Genomic DNA, 20,727 nt, shown 5'->3' with positions numbered 1-20,727 from the left:
AAGAAGTGAGAGAGCAAAGCCGTAGAACGGTTTCTCTAAAGGTCTCATATACAGCGCCCCCCTCTCCCTCCACTTTTTTTCTTCGAGAGAATATCCGAGGCAGAACGGAATAGGAGTGCAGGGAAGACTGTTCAAATGGCGGCGAGTACGAAGAGGGGGGGGTCAAGATTTTCGGTGTGTCCATTTTTTTGTTTTTTTTTGAATATTTTTGAGGAATAAACCAGAGACGAGTCAGCGCAGTCGTAGAACAAATGGAGAGGAAAAAAAAGAGCCCGAAATAAAATAAAACAGGAAGAAGTTAAGGAAAAAGGAGGGGGAGGAGATATCGCAGCGTTTCGCTGAGGTATTCATTTTTTTTTTCATGTGTCGTTCTCTTGTGTGCTCCCCTCTCTCTTTTTGCTCAGCTGTTTATCCTCTCCCCCCTATCGCATTCCCGATGTCCCCTTCTTTTTCCCGATTAGAAAGAGAGGGAGTCTCAACAAATCAAGCGCACAAAGACACACATACAGACACAAAAAAGCAAACATCACACACACACACATACACACACACACACGTGAAGGGAGGGGGGGGAGAGGAAAACCGATCAGAAACCAAGAAAAACCCAACCCAGCAAAAAAAAACATATCGGTCCCGAGTTGTCCTCTTTTTGCCTGCTCCTCCTTCTCCCCGATCCTTTTCTTTCTTCGCGTTGTTTTCCAAATTGTTGCTGCTGCTGTTCAAAGGACCTCTGTTCATTCTTTTCACACCGCTCGCGCGGCCTCTCCCCCCCCCCTTCCCTCCCCTCCCTTTGCTGTTGCTTTTTTTTCCGAGTTCTGTACGTGTCAATACTACCCTCCACTACTCCCCCCTCCCCCTCCCCCTCCCCCCGGTCTATGCCTCCACACACGAAGTAGGGAGAGAGGGCAGCTCGAAGAGAGAGGAGACAGGAGGTTGACACACACACACACACACACACAGTGCACCAGGAGACATGGTATTTGTAGCCGTTCTTTCACGGACGTTGTTTCAGTCACTTGAGGATGAGTCCTAGAAGCAGAACACAATGGGACAACCAGGGAGGAGGGGTAGTAGATAGTTGTGTGTATATTTCTCTATATATTTTTCTTGCGCACACCTTCGTTCGTGTGGCAGGCTCTTCCATTCACATGAGCCTAAGGCGGAGTGGGAGGTGGGAGGGGCATTCAATCGCGAAAAAAGAGGGGAAAACAGACATTAGCCTGACAAACAAAAGGCCAAAAACACAAAGGCAACAGTGATGAGAGAGCACAGACAGACGGTCAAGGACAATGTTGCCTACAATGAGCGTGGAAGTAAACTCAGATTATCTAGGAACCCCCCCTTCCCCCCCCAAAATGTCAAGTTGTGGCGAGGGACAGGGCGCTTCCACCATCGCTCTTTTCTCCTCCCTTTCCCTTCCCCTTCCCCTTCCCCTCCCTCCCTCCCCGTTTCGTGTATGAGCGACCGGCAACGTGATGCGAGGTGAAAAATGCGCCCGCATAGACCAAAAGAAATGCCCAGAGGACAGAGAGAGAGAGGAGTGAAGGAGGGGAGGGGGGAGGGGGGGGGGGAGAAGGAGGAGGAGAGGAGGACAGGCGCGAACAGGAGCCAAAAAATAATATGAGGGGTACGCAGTCAATACAGGAGGCTACCAAACCGATCCAGAGTGAGAAACAGTAGAGATGAGAAGGGAGCTGGGAGGGTCCTACAAAAATGGTGGTGGGGGATTTGAGGGCCGGCGGATGGGGGAACCAAAGATGGGGATGTTCACAGAGAAAACTAACAGGGAGAGGACGACAACCACAAGCCGCCACAGCACACAGACAGGCATCGAAAGGAGATGAAGAAAGATGGACACAAGCTGCCGCTCATTCACTTACCCCCTTCGCCTCTCCCCCCTTTCACCTGCAGGAGGCATACAGGAACAAAAAGGGGGAGACGCGGGGAGGGGGCAGGTGCGCAATCGATAGCGCGGAGAGTGTGTGTGCGAGGGGAAGGGGGGGGCTCCCGATATATATATATGTCCATACAGAGGAAAAGAAGAACATAAAAAAAGTACCACAGAGCAACCTGTGGACACACACACACACACACACACTCGCACGCGCACAGCACCAAAGACCCCTGTACTCCAAACGCTACAGGAGAACGAGAGGGCTAGAGAACATGAGAAGGGCTATAAAAAAAAACAACGCAAAGAAGAAGTGCCGACAACAAGAGCAGCACACAAAGAAAAAAAGTACGACGTAGAGAGGGTGTGTGTGTGTGTGTGTGCGCGTCCCTATCAAAAGAGGGGGAGAGGTCAGGAGTTCACACGCACAAAAAAGAATGGTGCGCCACCACATCGTGATGAACACCGGTACATTCACATTCGGGGGAAAAGCAGACATACAGTGCCAGGGGGAAGAGGGAGGAGGATAGTCGGCACGCTTCGGGCCCACCCTCTCTTTTATCTTGAATTAGAACATGCACATGCACCTTCCCCCCCTTCCCCCCCAAAAAAAAGCCGAAAGGGAAAATAAAAAAGAGCAATGCCTTTGAGAGTATGGGATACACATGCCGGAACAGCAAACCATTGAGGAATGAACTCGCCGTTCGATACTGCCCTTCGCTGCTACGCCCCATGACTAGTGTAGCAGACATCATCTCTGTTTGCTTCTCTCCACTTTTTAGTGTGTGTGTGTGTGTGTGAACGGGGGGAGTGGGGGCATGCAAATCACCTCTTCCTGATACCATTTTTTTGCTTGAGGGGTGGTGGTGGAGAGGTTTAGTTGTCCCCCCTCCCCCGAATTACTGTTTTTCAGTTATTTGTCTTCTCCCAACCGCGCGGCTTTTCTTTACTTCAAAAAAGAAACAACGCGAATACACACATGTTTCTGCGTCACCCAATGAGGAGGAGACGAGACATGAAGTGTAATTGTAAAGCGTGCATCGGGGATGGGTGGGGGGGGGGGGTGCGAGCCATTACGCCAAAAAAGGGGAGCAAAAGGAAACGAAAAGGGCTACTCCGGCACACGCCCACACACACATATATATATATAGAGAGAGGGGGAGGGAGAGGGAGGAGGGAGGAGGGGTAGAAGCATGCTCTCACCCCACATTGTTTTACATGTACACACACACACACACACACACACACACACACACATAGAGAGAGACACACAAGACAAAAAAGGTCCGAACAGACATGAGGTGAGACGTGCATGGCTGTATCTCATTCATTACTTCAACAGCATTCATTGCCACTGTGTAGACCACGAAGCATTTGTGTTCACTTCTCGATACCTGCTATATCGCCCGCTCACTGCCACGTTCCCTTGTTTTCTTTCAAAAAGGCACATCACATGGGGGCGCCCCATTACTGTTGTTCCGGCGTAGCCGACTCCTGATTGTTGGTGTTTGGGGCACCGCTGTTGCCTGGCTGCGCTGGGTTTGCGTTCACTGGAGAGCCGTTGCCTGTTGGGGCGTCGCCACTGTTACCACCTGGGCAGGACTGTTGCTCCTGTAAACTCTCATGAATGCGCTTCAACGTCCAGTCATACACGTAGTCGACGTGGAAGCCCTCGCGCACAAAGAGATCGCGGAACATGCGCTTCAGGTATGAGTAGTCGGGTTTATCTTCAAAGCGAAGCGCACGGACGTAGTTCATGAAGGAAGAAAACTCACTGGGAAACCCTTTGCAGAGTACCTCCACCGGCGTTGTCTGCTTTCGCTCAGAAATGCGGTTGTACTTCTCTTGCTTCGTGTGCGCCTTCAGGCCTTGCCACGGAAGTGATCCACGAAGAAAATACATGAGAATGTAACCCACTCCTTCAAGGTCATCGCGGCGGCCCTGCTCAATGCCCATATGTGTGCTGATGCTACAGTAGCGTGCCGTGCCCGTCAGTGACTTGCCCTCCCTGTATGGGATGTGGATGTGCGTGCGCGGGTCGCGATATTTCTTCGCCAAACCAAAGTCGATGATGTACACATGGTGACCCTTCTTTCCCGTGCCCATAAGGAAGTTGTCAGGCTTGATATCGCGATGAAGGACGCTCTTGCTATGCACAAACTCGACGCGGCTGATCAGCTGGTCCGCCAGCATCAGTGTTGTCTTCAAGGAGAGGCGGCGGCCACAAAACGAGAAAAGGTCTTCTAGCGAGGGACCGAGCAGCTCAATCACCATCACGTTGAACTCACCCTCGACGCCGTAGTAGAACATCATGGGAATGCCGATGGCGCCACCACCGCTGCCAAGGATGCGATAGAAGCGCGACTCATATGTAAGCTGCGGGTGACGCGTCTTCACTTGCTCAAGTTTGATGGCAACCGGGTCACCCGTCTGAATATTTGTGCCACGGAAAATCTCACCGAAGGAGCCGGAGCCGATCTTCTGACCGATCCGGTAGCGGTTGCCGACGCGGAGTTCCACGTTCATCTTTTTTTTTTCTGGGCTGCGATGTGTGTGGTGACTGGGGGAGGGGAGGGGGGGGGAGGGAGTGAGGGGGGGTTACCGAGCGGAAGACCCGACAAAACACACCGCTATCGCGTGCCTCGATCCTTTTTTCTTTCCCCTACCTTTTCTGTTACTGTTCTATAGCGGGGTAATCGAAAAGGTGGAGAAAAGTAAACGTGTCAGATGTCTGTGTTTGCGTGTATCTAAGGGATGCACCTCCTGTGTAGCTGTATGTGTCAGAGAAACTAAAAAAAGGGGGTCTCCTGCACTGCCAGATTTTTGAGAGCCTCCTTTTCTCTTTCCGTTTTCTTAAATGTTTCGTGCGATGGACCACACAAAAAGGAGGAGGGCTCAACGGGCAACAACAAACAGGTTCAAACCCAACAAAAATTGCTCTGTGTTCCGTAAGGGATGGTGAAGGGGCGGTAGAGAAAAAACTTATTTAGCTATGGAGGGAGAGGTCGCGGGGGCAGGGGGAGGGGGGGGAAGGCGAAGACAGAGAAGGTACCGGGGAGGGGGGAGGGGAGGGACGGAGCCTACTAATCGCTACGAATATCAGCAATGAGGACGTGCATGGCGTCACTTCGGAAAGACCTGCAACGATGAGCGGGTCTATGCTACTCATATATCATCATCAAAGCGCCAGCATGACTCAAATGCATCTCACCCGACCTTTACTGGCTACTCTCGGGGGAGTGGGGGTGGAGAGGCCGCTGTGAGGTCACCCACTGAGGGGGGGGGGCCACTTGTGTGAGGTGGACCTCCTGTTGGTTCGCACCACATGACGGTCCCCCCTCCCCCTTTTGGGCAGGCCGGGGGTGGTAGACTTACACTCTCGGGTTGCATGACAGAGTGGTTAGGATGGATAGCAGTCTATTTGTTTTGGGGTTTCACTCGCGACTCTATCCGGAGGTGTGGGGTATCGATCAGGACAGCGAAACACCAAAGAAAATAAGGTGGGTGAGGGACGAATAGGAATAGGGCAACGCGATGCACTTTAGCGGAGGACGGGAGGGGTGTGAATAAATTGTTGTGGAGAGCAGCAGACTTGGCACAGAGATGGGGGAAAAGGAAAAAAAAAACAAAGCGCTATTTTGGTGCCTCCTCCCAGCAATAGCGACCTCCCCTCGAAAAAAAAAACTACGACGGCGACAACAGAACACCAACACACACACACACACACACACACAAATCAATCACGGCACACAATTACCATCCTCTACACAATGGAAAAAACACGAATTGAGACGAATGCCCAGTACACATAAAGAGAATAAATATCACACATCAAAGAGACAACAGTGCCCGCTGTGTTAGCATTTGTGATGCACCTCCCCCTCTTTGTCTCTCTACATTACCACACTGCCTCTCTGTGCTTCTCCTCCGCTCTCTGACGACGGGACTTCCCAAATCCGTCTTCCCCCCCCCGGGGGGAGGGGGGAATTCTGTAGCGCAGTCAGAGGCGGCGTCCGTGTGTGTGTGTGTGTGTGTGGGCGTGTACCAGCTCGAGACGGGTCGAAGGATTGAGTGATAAAAAACGGAAAAGACATGCAGATGGTGGTGTAAGCGTATTACACCAATAAGTGAGAGTGTTGCAACACACACACACACACACACACACACACACACACACATACAGAAACCCATTACCACACTCACAGGGGTCTCACTTTTTCCCTTCCCCATCTTCTTGACAAAGTTTAACCCATATGTGCTGACACGTTCATTCTGTCAACAACACTAAAAAAACAAACTAAAAAAAGGCCCACGTGCACTACTTTTGTTTTTTTTCAACGGATTTCACTTCTGCACGCTTGCGTTGCTGTGCAGTAAGCTTTTCATGCACGTGGCGCGGCGTCCAATCATAGACGTAGTCTTCCTGGTAGCCCTCTCTCTCGAAGAGTCGGCGAAACATGGCACGGAGGTAGCCGTAATCAGGGCGATCTTCGAAGCGCAAGGCACGCGAGTAATTCACGAACGACGCAAACTCGACAGGCAGCCCTTTACAGAGAGACTCAGTCAAAGTCCTCATCTTTAACTGAGCAATCATGTTGTACTTTCGATCCTTGCTCGATACTTTCAAGCCCTGCCATGGCAGCGAGCCACGGAGGAAGTAAATAAGGAGGTAGGAGATTCCTTCGAGGTCGTCACGGCGACTCTGCTCAACTCCCAGGTGTGTGTTGATGCTACAGTATCGGGCTGTGCCCGTCAAATTCTTGCCCTCCTTGTACGGTATATGCACATGCGTGTGCGGGTTTCGATAGCTCTTCGCCAACCCAAAGTCGATGATGTACACGTGATGGGCTTTCTTGCCACGCCCCATAATGAAGTTGTCGGGCTTTATGTCACGGTGGACGATGCTGCGAGAGTGCACGAGCTCGATGAGCCAGAGAATCTGGTCCGCCAGCATCAGCGTCGTCTTGAGCGAAAAGCGGTTGCCGCACTGCTCATGGAGATCTTCCAGCGAGAGGTCCATGAGTTCCATCACCATGACATTGAAGTCACACTCGGAGGAGTAGCCGAAGATCGTTGGCATGTACGACGCGCCACGGCCCTGGCTCACGACAGTGTAGTGTCTCGATTCTGCCAAAAGCTGTGGTTGATTTGTTTTGGCACGTTCCACCTTGATGGCCACCATCTCACCTGTGTGTGTGTCAAAGCCTAAAAATATCTCCCCGAAGGAGCCACCGCCGATGCGGCGACCGATGCGGAAGCGACCGCCCTGCACTACGCAGTTCTCCAGCGTGTTGAGCGTCTTGTTCCTATCCCCTGCCATTTGCGGACACCGTGGATTATGGATGGTGTATTCGTGAGTATACGCGGGACGTGGCCAATGCGCCTCAATGCCACCGATTCTCTTTTTTTTTCTTCAAGTATAACGGAGGGTGACACAAAGGGGCGAGAGCTAGACGGAGTGAAGGGGAAGACCGGTCAGCAGATGCGATTTGAATAACGGGTCAAGGAGTGTCTGTAGAGCCCCCCCCTCCTCCCTCCCCCCTGTTGAAGTGTGCGAGGACGCGGGGTCCGCACGGTGTAGAATAGGGGATGTACTGAGCCAGGGGAGGGAGGGGGAGAGAGCGACTTGAGCGACGGTCGGGTTTGGAGGGAGGCTGACCACTTCCGGATCTGCGTGACACGCAATCACCTGCATACATGTCCCCAGTACGCATTCTCCTTTTTCCCCACTGTGTTCCCTGTGTCGGCGTGTACGTATGTATGCATGTTACACGTTTAATCTAGTCGATGCTGGTTCTTTCACTCGCTCGCGTGGTGTTGTGTGTTCATCTCTTCGTCAGGGTACCCCAGCTTCTTCTTTTCCAGCTTCGGTCATGTAAAAAGGAGTGGGAAGGGGGGAGACGACGTCGATAGGGCCTCTGTCTTGTTTTTCAGTGTTCGAGTAAGGGCACACGAGAAACAAAGACGGGTGGGTCGGTGGGGGGGGGGGGGAAGGGAGTCTCAAACACCAGTGGAGACTGCGCAGCGTTAAGTTTCCCCAGGGTGGGGAAAAATTTGGAAGCAACACACGCAAATGAGAAAAGGGAGAAGGGGGCTGCGGGGTGGGGTGGGGGGCTGGACATCGCAATACTGCCTCCCTCTATCTCCCTGCACTGTCTGCTCATGGGAACGCTCAGGTTTACTCCAGAGCCAGATCGACACACACACACACACACACACACACACACACACACACACACAAAGAACGACGAGCAACAAGTATCGCACCCGTCCCCCACCCCCCTTATTCGCTACACTTTATTCCTCTCGTCTATTGGCTCTCCGTCGCCGCGCCGGGAGCCGATTCGGTTGCCGAGGGAGGGTGTGGGGGAGGGGCGGTGTCTGCAGAGTTGCCGCTTGCAGGCGGGGTATCGTCAGTCAAGCGTCGCCCTTGTCCCTGGAAGGCATTGTAACCCCCAGCCCTCTCCTGCGCACTTTCTTCGTCGCCTTCCCCGGCATCCTCTTCGTTATTGTCGCCCGCTTCTCCGGATTGCTGCCGATACCGATTCATGAGGTGCCTCAGCTGCTCACACAGGAAGGCCTCTTGCTGAGTGGCCGTAAGGCTTTCTGGTGAAGTGCGCTTGACCTCGCTGTGATTTGCAGCTTCGTCGCTCCCATCTTCAGCGATAAACTCGGTGGATCCCCCGCCAAAGTAGCGGTTGGACTTCTTGCCCTGCGCCCGGTTCTCAGCATCTGGTGTATGGTAGGACGAGGAGGAGGGCCCAGGCCTTTGTTGCTCTTGCCGAAGGCGCTCCATCGCTGTCTGCCGCTCTGCCTCCTCGTTAGCCACCAGTATCTCGGCCATTGAGTTGTACGCACGGCGTTGCCGCCGCGGCTGACGTGAGTCAGGAGAGGAAGACGCCACTGCTGCTGCCGCCCCTCTTGAATCACCTTGGTTACCGCGGGCACCGGAAAACATTCCCATCAGCGAGGAGGCGGCGTTGAAAAGCAGCTGCCGTGTGTGTCCTGGTTGCTGTTGAGACTCTGCACCCCTGCTTGGCGCGTTATTCGACACCGGACCATCGAGCGACACAACACGCAGGGCACACGATTGACCAAGCCCCACTTCCTCAAGTGGCAGGGGTTCATCTGTCTCGGGGCTGTACCGCCTCGGTGGGTAGGCGCATACAAACACGAATTTGTCGTAGCCTAGGGCGTCTGCCACAGCAGGACGGACGTTAGCGCGGAGGGTGGCCACAGCCGGGTCCAGACCCGGCAAGTCCAGAGTCTTACCATTGGGGAGTGAGCAGCGGAGCCTGACGGGGGCGGCCGCACTGGTCTTTGCTGGAAGCGGGGCGGGCGCCGATTCTGCTCTCTGTTGCAGTGGTGCAGTTGCAGTTGAGGCAGGCAGCTGGGCGTCTCCAGGAGTTCGTCGACGGCAGACGTTCCCCTCGCACACGTACTCGGTGGGGCGCGAGGTGGATGTGGCCTCTGCCGTTGGCCTGGTTGTCTGTACAGCAGGTGCCGGTGGTGGTGGTGGCAGCGCACCGCTGTCGAAGTGCACCTGAACCACAGTGTTGCGTGGGTAGTCCTGTAGTCGTACCCTAGAAGCTTCCTCGCATGTCGTTACAGTCGTCACTACCACATCTGTCGACGTCGCGGACGGTTCAATCGTGAATGTGAACCTGGTGCCCGGTTTTGGAGGGGTGACCCCATTCCACGTGGACGCTGCCTGCGCCTGCTGCATCTCACGCTGGGCCCACTCGAGATGTTTTTCCACTGTGCGCCACACCGTCTGGAACGTCATGCTTGGTGTGGTGAGAATCGTTTTGTGGGCCGCGTTGGTCGTCGTAGTGGTGGAAAAAGACATGGGAAGCCCCGCAATGCGAATCAAGTGCGCAGTGTTGAGTGCGTTCGCATCGCTCAATCCCTTTGCGTGCTGCGCCGGCACCGCCACAATCGGTACGGTCGTGACGGCGGGGTCGTTGTGCTGCTGTTGGTTTGACGGGGCGGTGGCAAGGGCAGAGGCGAGCGAGACGAGACTCGTTTGCTGACGTGTGCGCACAGACTCACGGTTCATGGCGGACACGGTAGTCGAGAAAAAAGAGAGAATCTCATCAGTGGCACCCGAGGCCCCCGCTCCCGCGAGACCCCCTTGGGCCCCCAGTAGACCCATGTGCACGCAGTTGTGCAAAAGCTGCGGAGTCAGCGTGTCTCCGCTGAGCTCTACCGGCGTAATGCCGGGACTCTGTGGGTAGAATATATGCACACGAAGCAGTGGTGCACCAGACACACTGGCAGTAGCGGAGAAAGCAGCGGAGAAGGCAGCGTAGTCCGGCGACCCTTCCTCGATGAGGTGCAGCACTGTGACGGGACTGAGACGGCCCTCGAGGAGAGTAACGAGAAGCGCCTCGCGCTGTGCAGCACCCCCTTGTACACTGCCCAACGGAAAGTCTGGTACAAGGACGAGCTCTTCACCGTCTGCGAGTGCCTGCGCCATCACCGACGCGTTCCTCGCGTCAGTTTCTGTCAGGTTCGCTGGTCTGAGAAGGTAGCCCAGGGAGGAGTTCGCCATGTCTGCGTCAGGGCTGCCGTTGGGCTCAATCCTGTCCGTGCTGTGCAACGCCGGCAAAAATGAGAACGTTTGGCGGACAGCACTGGTTCTCTTCACCACAACATCGGTACCCCTGTCGCATGTTGCCTCGTCTGCGTTGTTTACAACATTGGGCAGCTTGCCGTGCACCCCCACGATGAGAGGAAACTGGAGGGAGGTGCACGCTGCAATCGCGTCTTGGATTTTGTTGTATATGTGCAACATTTTGCGCCTTCTCTCTTCCCCCCTCACCTCCTCGGCGTGCCTGTCGCTTCGATTCTGTTTTTCCCCTTCACTGAAAGGAGTGTTAGTGGCTGCGTGTGCTACTGTAGAGACAGCTGTGGTTAAGACTACCGCACGGATGAGCACCAGTGCTTGTTTTTCCTTTTCTCTCTTCTTTCCGGGGGAGGCGGGGACAAAGTGGGCACGACCGTAGAAAGAGAGACGAACAGCGAAAAGAAAGAGATCCAGGGAAGGGGGGGGGAAGAGGGCAATAATGGGGTGGGGGGCAAAAAAACAAACAAACAAGCAGAGGATATGTAGGTATGCTTTGAAGTGAATGGAGAAAGACTGTTGAAGGGGTAGTGAGGGGCACGGACAACGAAAAGAGGGCAAGATGAGGAGAGAATCAAGGCGGTGCGCTGCTAAGACGTGTCGAGGCAAGTGAAGGTGTCCATTCGACAACAACGAGGATTGACTCTGTGTTTGAGCCACCAGACACGACCCTTTTTTTTTTTTTCCAGATTGCCCAGGAAAGCACAATGGAAAAGCGTTTTGCTCCCACACTGCACTTGACCTTCTGTCAGCATGTGTGTCAGGTGTACATGTGTGCTCTTCTATCCGGTATATACACACATCGACATATATCGGTGTGTGCGGGCGTACATTTATTTTCCCTTTTGGAGTCGGTGTAGTCAAGCAAAGTGACAGGCACGTAGACAAGAAGAACACCTGTGAAACAGCAACGCTCTCTCTCTCACACACACACACGCACACACACACACACACAGAGGTCCAAATGTATAGGTGTTCTCACATGTCCATTCGTGCGTGCGTTCCCAGCGTTCAAGCAACGATATAAAAAAAAACAATGGTAAGCGTTTTTGTTAGTGACAAGAGGAAGGGAGGGAGGGGAACATGGCGAGAAATAAATAAATATATATGTGTATATATACATATATGTACAGAGCACGGGAGAGAGAGAGCAGGCTAGACTACGGGGAGGTGTGCAGTGGTGCGTACCTGTGAGGCGCACTGTATTTCCACTAGAGTGCACCCGGTCCGCGCTTCATCTCCCTTTTCTCTCTGCACCACCGCTGTCGCGGAACTCCACTTGAAGACTTTTGAGGGCACTCTGAGTGTGCGTCAATGAATAGAGGCTCGCAGGTGTAACTGTGAAAACGTTAAGGATGGTCTCGCGGTAGGGCGAGCCGTGTCGGACGACAGATTGTGGGAAGGACTTCCAGTTTGCAGCGTCTGGCAGCTGCTGCGGTTCCAGGCACACAGCGCTGTATCGACTGAAGCGCTCTCCCGGTGCGCCGCTGGCGTCCTGTTTCAGGTTGTTCGCCGTGTATACCCCACGTGCAAGGAAAGGTGAATTAGACCTGCATGAGAATGCCGGTGGACGGGCTGGAGACCTCGGCATTCAGGCGCACCAGGCCGCAGGGCTTCCAGCCGCTGATGCAGTACGGGTGGCCGTAGCCGCACGGGTCTCGGTTAAGCGCTCGCTTTGCCGGAACGAGAGTGCCGCTCAGGATTGCAAGTGAGTTCGTGTTGACAAGACAGTCACTGCTCGGCATGCGGAGGCAGGTGGCTGCGCACGGAGAGCGGTCGACTTCAGGTGGAGGCCGGGTCCTGGTCATTGAAGCCGTTGAGGTCCCAGCAGGCGTGGCTGAACATGTTGAGAATGCTGGCCTCAGCGGGACTGGTGTCAGTGATGTCGGCAAAAAAGTTCAGGCACAACGTCTGTGGATGACTCTTGCTGATGGTGTAGATCACTTTGCAGGCCAGCTCGCCAGGGAAGCCGCTTTCCATGTGGAGGCTGGTGTAGTTAAGTGTGACGGACGCCTCGGCCTCGGCGTTGGCCGACACAGCGAAACTCCACTCCTTGCGGTCAAACTCGTTGGCCCCGCCGTGGATGGTGTGCTCGCCGGCGTTAGTAGGGGGTACGATATTCCTTGTTATCCAATACAAAGCGGCCGACCGTAGCGCCAAAGTACGTGGAGCGGTCCGCCATGGCCTCGTCACGGTTGTTGTACTGCATGTTCTCCTCCACCCACTGCTGCTGCTGCGGTTGGTACACCTTCACAGAGTAAAGGCTCGCGCCTAGCGTGCCGATGGTGACCTTGAGTACCGGGGAGGCCAGCGTGATCAACTTGTTGACGCCATCTGGTTTGACACCGGTGCTGAGCGACCTGATGGGCTCATAGTGCCAAGTCCCTCGTCACTGCTTTGGAGGGCTTGTAAGAGAGAGAGAGAGAGAGAGAAAAAAGTCCCCTTCAGCATCAACCGTAGTGGCAGTTAGGGAGCAGCACGGACACTTCTGTTTTGGCCGCGGCTGCCCCCCCCCCCCCCCCCCCCTCCCTCCCTTCTTCACTTTCCTGCTACACCATTCCTTGCTAATGCCGGGACATGAGCGCTGAAGGACATGGCGCCGTGCATGATGCATCTGCAACACATTTCCTTCTGCCTCTTCATATGTCGCATCGCCCCTATTCTGCTCACGCCCATTTCGATTTGAGGTTTCGCATACCGTCATATCTCATCTGTTCTTTCAGCGCGCACGCATGCAGGTTTTTTTATTCGGGGTGTATATATCGGTGTGTGTTGGCACCACTTCACTATACGTGAGGGGGGTCTCGTGATAATGCTTGCAGATGTGGCGACGCATGAAGTCAGGAGCGGCAGCAAAACAGCCGCGGACGATGCGACCGCAAGGGGGCGGAGAAGGAGGAGGTCACCAGCTGATGTGCAGACAAGCTAGCGCACGAAAGCGTAGGCGCCGATTTGCATGGTCATATCTATACACACGAAAGTATTGTGCATACGCCACATGGGTGTCCCCTCTCAACGAAGAAAAAACGTGCAGTGGAGGGGAAAAAGGAGAGGAGGCAGGGGGGAGGGGGGGGGGCGCAAAGAAGAGAAAACAGCCACAAAAAGAAAAAAACATGAACAACCAAAAAAAAGTAAAAAAAGTTTGACGTTTTCTGTTTTTTTGTTGTTGAATGGGTGTCTTTTTGATGGAGAAATCGATACATTTTATTCTCGCTTCAACCCCTCACTCACTCGCGCGCCTGCCTGTATGCGTCTTGAGTGCGTGCGGCGCGTAAGAAGGGGCCCAGGGGAAGACGATAAAAAAAAAAGAGGACTGAAGTGGTGCGCTCACGGGTACCTGCGAACAGGTCACACTCAGAAGCAAACAACAAAACACGCTTCCATGAATGAATAGGATCAAATAGACGGGAGGACGTGCTAATGATTTCTTGGGCGAGGGTGAGGCGGAGTTGAGAATGGCTGCCACATGGCCCATACCAATAGACACGCGTATGCTGGAAGCAGGAATGTCTGTTCCAGTGGTACACACTCGCACCAGCGCCTCGCTTGTGTTCTCCACAGCTCTCGCATAATCGGCATTTACTCCGACGAACACCACACACATTTCTAGTGCGACCAAATGAGGTGGAAAAAAAAGAGAGATGGGGGGGGTATGTGCCTTCGGGTGGCAAAGTGACTGGAGGGGAGGAGGAGGACCGATTGAGGGAGCCGGACAGAGTGTAATCGCAGCAAGATGCACATTTGAAAGCAGGCATCGAGGAGGTAACTTGACCGGCTAAACACACAAAAAAAAAAGCCAAAGGGGATTGTGTGTGTGTGTGTGTGTGTTTGTGGGGAGGGGGGGGGGAAGAGGGCGCGAAATAGTATTACTACGGGGATGCGATGCAAAACAAAATAGAAAAAGGGGGTGAGGGAGCGAAAACGGTAGCCACTCCGTATCACCTTTGTCCAGGGACGCAGGTGTTTACACCGTTGCGCGGCCTTGTCGCAGTGCGTGCGCCCGTGTGGTGGAATCCCTACGGGCCAAATAAGATGTAATGATTTGGGTGAACGGTAAGAGAGGAGCCCCAACACTCTTCCCCTCTGGGGTCATATCACATCTTGGAATTGTCTCCGACGGTGAACTCGTTGATCATCGTCTCCGAGTACTGGCGCTCACCGCGGCGCACAATGCAGGACGGATACTTGGGGTAGTGGTTCGCGGCGTCTGGGAAGTACTGGGGCTCGAGTCCAATACCAGTCCAGCGTGCGTACCGCTGGCCCGGACCGCCACTTGCGGGGAGCGGCTTGTTGTTGGCTGTGTAGACCCACATGCACGGAAACGTGGAGTAAACCTTCATGCAAATGTTGGTCGTCGGGCTTCTGGCCTCAGCGTGCAGCATCAGCTTGCCCTTTTCCCAGCCATCGATGGCGAGGGGGTGGTCATAACCGCACGGGTCACGGTCGAGCGCTGGGTCACTCATGCCGTCCTTCAGCACACGTCCCGTGCGGAAGTCGAGGGAGGTTCCGTCTACGCTAAGGTACTCACCAGTCGGAATAGCCATGCGATCCGCCTCGGCCACCCGGCTTGCTGGTACGCGGAGCCAATGGTTGCACACGCTCTCCGGCTGCTCCCACACGGCGTCGCACGTGCCGCTGCGCTCTGGGATACCGTTGAGGTTCCAGTAGGCGTGGTTGAAGATGTTGACGGGGGTGGCATCTGCCGGACTGGTCTCTGGGATAAAGGCGTCGTAATGCGTCTTGAGCACGTTCGGTTTCAATCGCTCGATTGAGTAGGTCACTTTGATTATCAGTTCACCCGGGAAGCCGTTTTGCATGTGCGCGCTAGTATAATTGAAGGTGACACCGACTGCATCCGTTGTCTCACAAACGGCATAGCCCCAGTGTTTTTTGTGAAGGGCGTTGAAGCCTCCATGGCACGTATGAGTGCCAGCCATGTTCTTATCGGTATGGTAGGTGGCACCGTCAAGCTTGAAGGTGGCGTGAGCCACGCGACCACCACAGCGTCCCACCGTCACCCCCATGTAGTCAGTATCCGCCTCTGTCTCGGCAGCGCTCTCCGGGAAGGCACAGTTGATCTCAACCCACTTTTGCTGCGCAGGGCAGAGAAGCTGCACAGAGCTGATGGTGGCACCAAAATTTGCGAGCCCGACACGAAGGCAGTCTGTCTTGAGCCAAATGATCTTACCCGCACCGAACGGGCAAACGTCAACATGGAAGGTCATGCTTATATTTGAGAGTGATGATGAGAGTGGAAAGCGAGGGAGGTTATTACCTTTCGCTGTCTTCAGTCTTTTTTTTATTTTCGGAGGGGAGAGTGAAGAGAGGAGCGCGGGACCGGGGGGGGGTGTTGTGCGCACGGGTCAAGGCCAAGCTGCGGGTAGAGAAGTGAGTGTGATGAAGGTGGGATGGGTGGGGTGAGACAGCATCGGCAGAAGGGCGACAAGAGAAGCAAAGTGGAGGAGAAGGCAGGTCCAATTTCAAGGGAGGGCATTTAGCTGCGGAGAGAAACCGATCCGCATCTTTTTTTTTTTGCGGGGGCAGGGGGGGGGGAAGGCGAAGACAGAGAAGGTACCGGGGAGGGGGGGGGGGAGGGACGGAGCCTACTAATCGCTACGAATATCAGCAATGAGGACGTGCATGGCGTCACTTCGGAAAGACCTGCAACGATGAGCGGGTCTATGCTACTCATATATCATCATCAAAGTGCCAGCATGACCCAAATGCATCTCACCCGACCTTTACTGGCTACTCTCGAGGGAGTGGGGGTGGAGAGGCCGCTGTGAGGTCACCCACTGAGGGGGGGGGGGCCACTTGTGTGAGGTGGACCTCCTGTTGGTTCGCACCACATGACGGTCCCCCCTCCCCCTTTTGGGCAGGCCGGGGGTGGTAGACTTACACTCTCGGGTTGCATGACAGAGTGGTTACGTTAAACGACAAACACCGACATGGGCTTCTCACACCCAAGCACAGGAAGGATTGCAAGATATTTTAATGCAGGTCGTACATCAGCGCTCAGTGATGGCAGGGGCCTTGTGAGTTCGTAGTGTTTTCCTTGTTCTCCTCGCATTGTCCGGCGGTCTGCGCGCGCGCGCGTGTGTGTGTGTGTGACAAAGGATGCACAGCACGGCACGCGAACTTTTCAGAGAGCCCTTTAATGGAGGTAAAAAAAAACACAGGAAGACGAAAACACTCTGTGTCACGTCGAGCGATACGGCAAGCTGCAACTACAGCCACATGCACGCACCTAAGTCCATGAGGGAAAGAAGCGAGTTGTCGATTCAAGGCGGGTGGGGCTGGAGGGCTGCGCTAGGGTGACCACCGATGTCAATCCGAGGCTCACAGACATGAAATCGACAAGGGTAAAAGGAGAGTCGCGGGGGTGAGGGTGAGGTGCAGTGACTCGGAAGAGTGCAGATGAGTCCGATGAAAGTAACCCCCCCCTTTCTCTCTCCACCGCCACCACAGCGAGCAGAGAGAGCCCACAATACTTTTTTTTTTCCATGCGTACCTCTGTTAAAGGGGGCAGCCTATTTTCAGCGGTATGATCGATAGACGGGGTTGCCGCCACGTTCGTAAAATTCTTCAACCCCGCTGTGCACGTAGTTCGCTGCAACGTAGACAGCCGCCTGCGCCTCTGTTAGCTCGGGGTATGGGTGGTAGTTGAGACAAAAGGCGTCCACCTCGATGGAGGTGAGCTGCACCGACGCTGCCGACCTCGCACAGGACTCAGAGTCAACGGGGTCTTTGTTCTTCGAAGGCGTGGCCGACCGGCGGCAAAATAACGATTTCTTGTCCGCCGCAAGGGCACGGTGATCACAGAAATACACGTCGTCTGCATCAGGACGCCCTCCAATGCAGTTGTTGCCCGTGCGGATTGTGGCCGTGCCGACAATGCGTTGCACGTCAAAGCCCCACCCCCGAGGAATGTACACGACATCGCCTGGCAGGGCACGAACTTCGTAACTCGTTCGGGACAGAAGCACTGGCACCTTCGGGGGTGACGAGTGGAGCGCTGTAGGCACTTGCGGCTGCACATTTGCAGGATACACTCCTGTCTCGTTCGCGCTCATCGCATTCGTGAACTGACCCGCTGCGCGGAGCGACGATGTCAGCCGTGCTTGCTCCATTGGCCACGCTGCCGATATCGCTGTTCGACTTGCGCGACCTATGCGCGCTTGCCGGCGCAGTCGTTCCTGATTTTGCGCAGCGCACATGTCCTCTGTGTACATGGGCACGTGGAGCGTCAATAGCAGCTCGCGCTGTGGGAGTAAGTACGTCTCTGCGTCTGTCCGGCCACAAACATACCGTCCCATTTCTGCGCTCCCCGCGTTTGCTTCCGCGGTTGAGGTGCCCTGGTGAGCTGCTGCTGGCAAGCGTCCGCTCGTGCGCACCGATGGCTTTGTCGGGTGGGGCTCCGAAACGGTGCGTGCGCGCAGGGGTGTCACGAGATCCAACCCGACACCACCCAAGCGCCAAGGCTCCGCAGAGGTAGAGGTGCTGGCACACGTGTGGGACACCGCCTCTTTGACGGGGTGCACGCCAGATTGCATACTCGACCCTGATGACTCGACTGAGGTTCCAGAGCCGTTCTTTGCAGCTGCCAGCGGTGAGGTTTCTGCCGACGGCGGTGGCGACACGCTCACGTTTAGTCGCGCCAGGCACGTCACGTGCGCAAAGATGCTGTCTGACAGCGATAGAGCAGCACCATTGGTAGCCACAGACGTAATGGGGTGACCCACGGCAAACGGCACCACTGGCATCAGATCACCAGAAATCCGGCAAACGAGATCCTCGTATGCGTCATCGTGCACATGGAGATGTCCCGCAGCCTGCTTGCTGTCATGAACATAATCGCGCACCTGTGCTAGCGGAAGCGCCACCGCTGATGGTGGTGGAAGCCGTGTCTGCACATACAAGCACGTACGCACAGCTGCAGGGAATGTCTTTTCAGCCTCACCAAGCATCGTCAGGGCTGCCACTCTCTCCTGTACGTGCGCCATTAAATCCTCCCAACAACGCTGCTCTGAACCATCAGAGGCCGTGCCGGAGGTGACGTTGTTTTTCTCACAAGCGGCGGCAGCGGCAGCAGCAGCAGCGTTTGGCAGGGACGAAGAGGTAGGAACCCACAGAAGTCCGGCTGCTGGGGACACAAGCAACTGTCGCACACGCTCTGCCATCTCGTGCGTCCCTTGCAGGGAGGCGGCAGGCGACCCACCCCTGGCGGCTTGGCTCGATAGGCTTCCGGTTTCCTTTGATTCATTCCAGAAGTGCTCCAGGACTCCCCGCAGCGGAGCTAAAATCGTGTCCTCCACCGCCCGCACATGCCGATTCAAAGCCCCGGGCGGCTTTGGAAGGGTTTGGTGCAGCGCGTGGCGGTGTGGTGTGCCGGCGGAGAAGTAAGGTCGCCTTGCAGGGTCCGCGCGCGCCCATGACCCCGCGGCTGGAACGCCCTCGGTGGGGGTCGTAGCGCTGGTGTTGATGACGGGCATTTTTACTGAGGCAGAAGACGCGGGCGCGGGGCTTGACGAGCCGAGTTGAGAGAAAGGCACAGCAAGCGGGTTTGGTGGTTGGGGCACCGCAGTGCGAGTGGATACCACGGGTCGCTGCTTTTCTGGTTCCTGCGAAAATCTACTCGTGTCCTTCTTGACCCGCACAAGGTGTGTGACTGAGGCGCGCACTGCACGTCCGCCACGCACCACGACCGCTTGATAGGGCAGCCGTGCTCCCCCAGCAGGGTACAGGACATGATGGAAATACAGGCGTGACAGCCGCTGCTCCCGCTGCGTGTCTATGTAGCGGGGTACAGTAGTGAAGAATGGCGTCTCGGTTGACGCATGCAGATTGGCGCCGGCGAGGTGGTCAACAAGCGTTGTGGGGGTAGGCACGCCCTCAAGGTACTTTACGACGTGGCCCGTGCCGCGACGGCGCAACAGTGGCAGTGACCAGTTCAGCATTCTAGCAAGGGAATCGCATTGAAGGAAAAACACGAGGGGTGTCAGGGAGGGGGCGGTCGAAGCGAGGGTGATGTGTAGGGAAGAGGCAGTAAAAAAGGAGGAGGAGAGAGGAAAGGAGCAGAATGTCCCTGTTGGTGTGCGAGGAGAGAATTTTTTTTTTGGGGGGGGCGATGGGAATCATGTGGAGTTGTTCCGTGTGGAGGAGGAGGAGCCACAAGCGCACAAGTTCCAGCAGCAGACGAGCGAACATACAAGGCGACGGTGAGAGACGTAATCGGTGACGCACATACATGCAAACAGACGCGCCAGTACGTTAGGTATGCGTGTACGTGGGTGTATAGTTGCATCCAAGGAGCGGGGGGGGGGATACAGCGGAGCTCTGGGGGAAGGCAAGCGAGCCCAGCACCCCCCCCGACATCGCCGTACGTCATCCATGGACTCCTTCCTTCCTGTCTCCCCCCTCCCGTTCGAGAGTCCCACCACGGCTTTGCCAGATAGCGGGTGCTATGTCCGTGAACTAGCGTCCATTTGCTCATTTGTTATTTTTTTGGCGCCGCTGCTGCAGTGAAACCCTTTGCCTTTCCCTAAGATGTCATTCCTTCGTTTTTTTTTTTGTTGTTATGGCCTGAACATACATACGCACACAGACATACACAGATCCCCCTCCACCCCCCCTCGAGAAGAGAGGAGGGAGGGAGGGAGGGGGGAAGAGAAATGAAGGAGAAACACAGCGACGATAGCGATGATGATATAAATATATAAATATAAATATAAATATATGCAAAGCGCACAAACAGACCTGAGAAAACAACAACAACAACAACGGAAGGTACCAAAGGCGCATACGGGGAGGAGAAGACATCCCGGGCACACTCAACGAGTCCACGGTCACATCATGGACAGAAGGGGGGAGGAGTGACTTTAGCTCTACACACGTAGAGAATATCCAAACAGTGGCCAGAAAAATGAAAAGGCAAGGAAACATAAAGAGAATGAGATTCAAGTAGGGGAAGGCAAAGGCGGAGTCTGCCATGTCACCCGTATGCCTCCTCTTCACCTTTTCTTAGCCCCCCAAAGGTGGTGTCTATTATCACGCCTGTGTGAGGATCCATGCTGTGATACGCTTCATCGGTGTGTTCATTAGCTATACGAGGCAGAGAGGCAAGGATTGCTGATTGAAGTGGTTGGGGGTTGAGACATAACGAGGACGGGGGAGAGGGTGGGTGGGTGGGTAGGTGGGGGGGGGGGGACGC

At 55.0% G+C, this 20,727-nt stretch overlaps 6 protein-coding genes across 6 annotated transcripts; all 6 read right to left on the bottom strand.

The window, feature by feature from the left end:
- Positions 1-3,358: 3,358 nt before the first annotated feature.
- On the bottom strand, positions 3,359-4,417 carry JKF63_01096 (uncharacterized protein; the record flags this gene model as incomplete). Its single annotated transcript, XM_067897145.1, has 1 exon — positions 3,359-4,417. One exon carries the CDS (start codon positions 4,415-4,417, stop codon positions 3,359-3,361), a length of 1,059 nt encoding a protein of 352 aa, XP_067753302.1.
- A 1,792-nt stretch (positions 4,418-6,209) lies between these two features.
- JKF63_01095 (uncharacterized protein) lies at positions 6,210-7,211 on the bottom strand (the record flags this gene model as incomplete). Its single annotated transcript, XM_067897144.1, has 1 exon — positions 6,210-7,211. The coding sequence occupies one exon, from the start codon at positions 7,209-7,211 to the stop codon at positions 6,210-6,212; it is 1,002 nt and encodes a 333-aa protein (XP_067753301.1).
- A 990-nt stretch (positions 7,212-8,201) lies between these two features.
- Positions 8,202-10,688, bottom strand: JKF63_01094 (uncharacterized protein; the record flags this gene model as incomplete). Its single annotated transcript, XM_067897143.1, has 1 exon — positions 8,202-10,688. The coding sequence occupies one exon, from the start codon at positions 10,686-10,688 to the stop codon at positions 8,202-8,204; it is 2,487 nt and encodes an 828-aa protein (XP_067753300.1).
- Positions 10,689-12,299: 1,611 nt separating this feature from the next.
- On the bottom strand, positions 12,300-12,497 carry JKF63_01093 (uncharacterized protein; the record flags this gene model as incomplete). Its single annotated transcript, XM_067897142.1, has 1 exon — positions 12,300-12,497. One exon carries the CDS (start codon positions 12,495-12,497, stop codon positions 12,300-12,302), a length of 198 nt encoding a protein of 65 aa, XP_067753299.1.
- A 2,114-nt stretch (positions 12,498-14,611) lies between these two features.
- Positions 14,612-15,742, bottom strand: JKF63_01092 (uncharacterized protein; the record flags this gene model as incomplete). Its single annotated transcript, XM_067897141.1, has 1 exon — positions 14,612-15,742. The coding sequence occupies one exon, from the start codon at positions 15,740-15,742 to the stop codon at positions 14,612-14,614; it is 1,131 nt and encodes a 376-aa protein (XP_067753298.1).
- Positions 15,743-17,053: 1,311 nt separating this feature from the next.
- Positions 17,054-19,474, bottom strand: JKF63_01091 (uncharacterized protein; the record flags this gene model as incomplete). The annotated part of the gene is made up of 1 exon (XM_067897140.1): positions 17,054-19,474. One exon carries the CDS (start codon positions 19,472-19,474, stop codon positions 17,054-17,056), a length of 2,421 nt encoding a protein of 806 aa, XP_067753297.1.
- Between the last annotated feature and the right edge of the window lie 1,253 nt (positions 19,475-20,727).

The sequence above is a fragment of the Porcisia hertigi genome, chromosome 35, assembly GCF_017918235.1.
Source record: "Porcisia hertigi strain C119 chromosome 35, whole genome shotgun sequence".
In the NCBI taxonomy this organism is placed as follows: domain Eukaryota; phylum Euglenozoa; class Kinetoplastea; order Trypanosomatida; family Trypanosomatidae; genus Porcisia; species Porcisia hertigi.
This window is presented reverse-complemented; position numbering and strand designations above follow the sequence as displayed.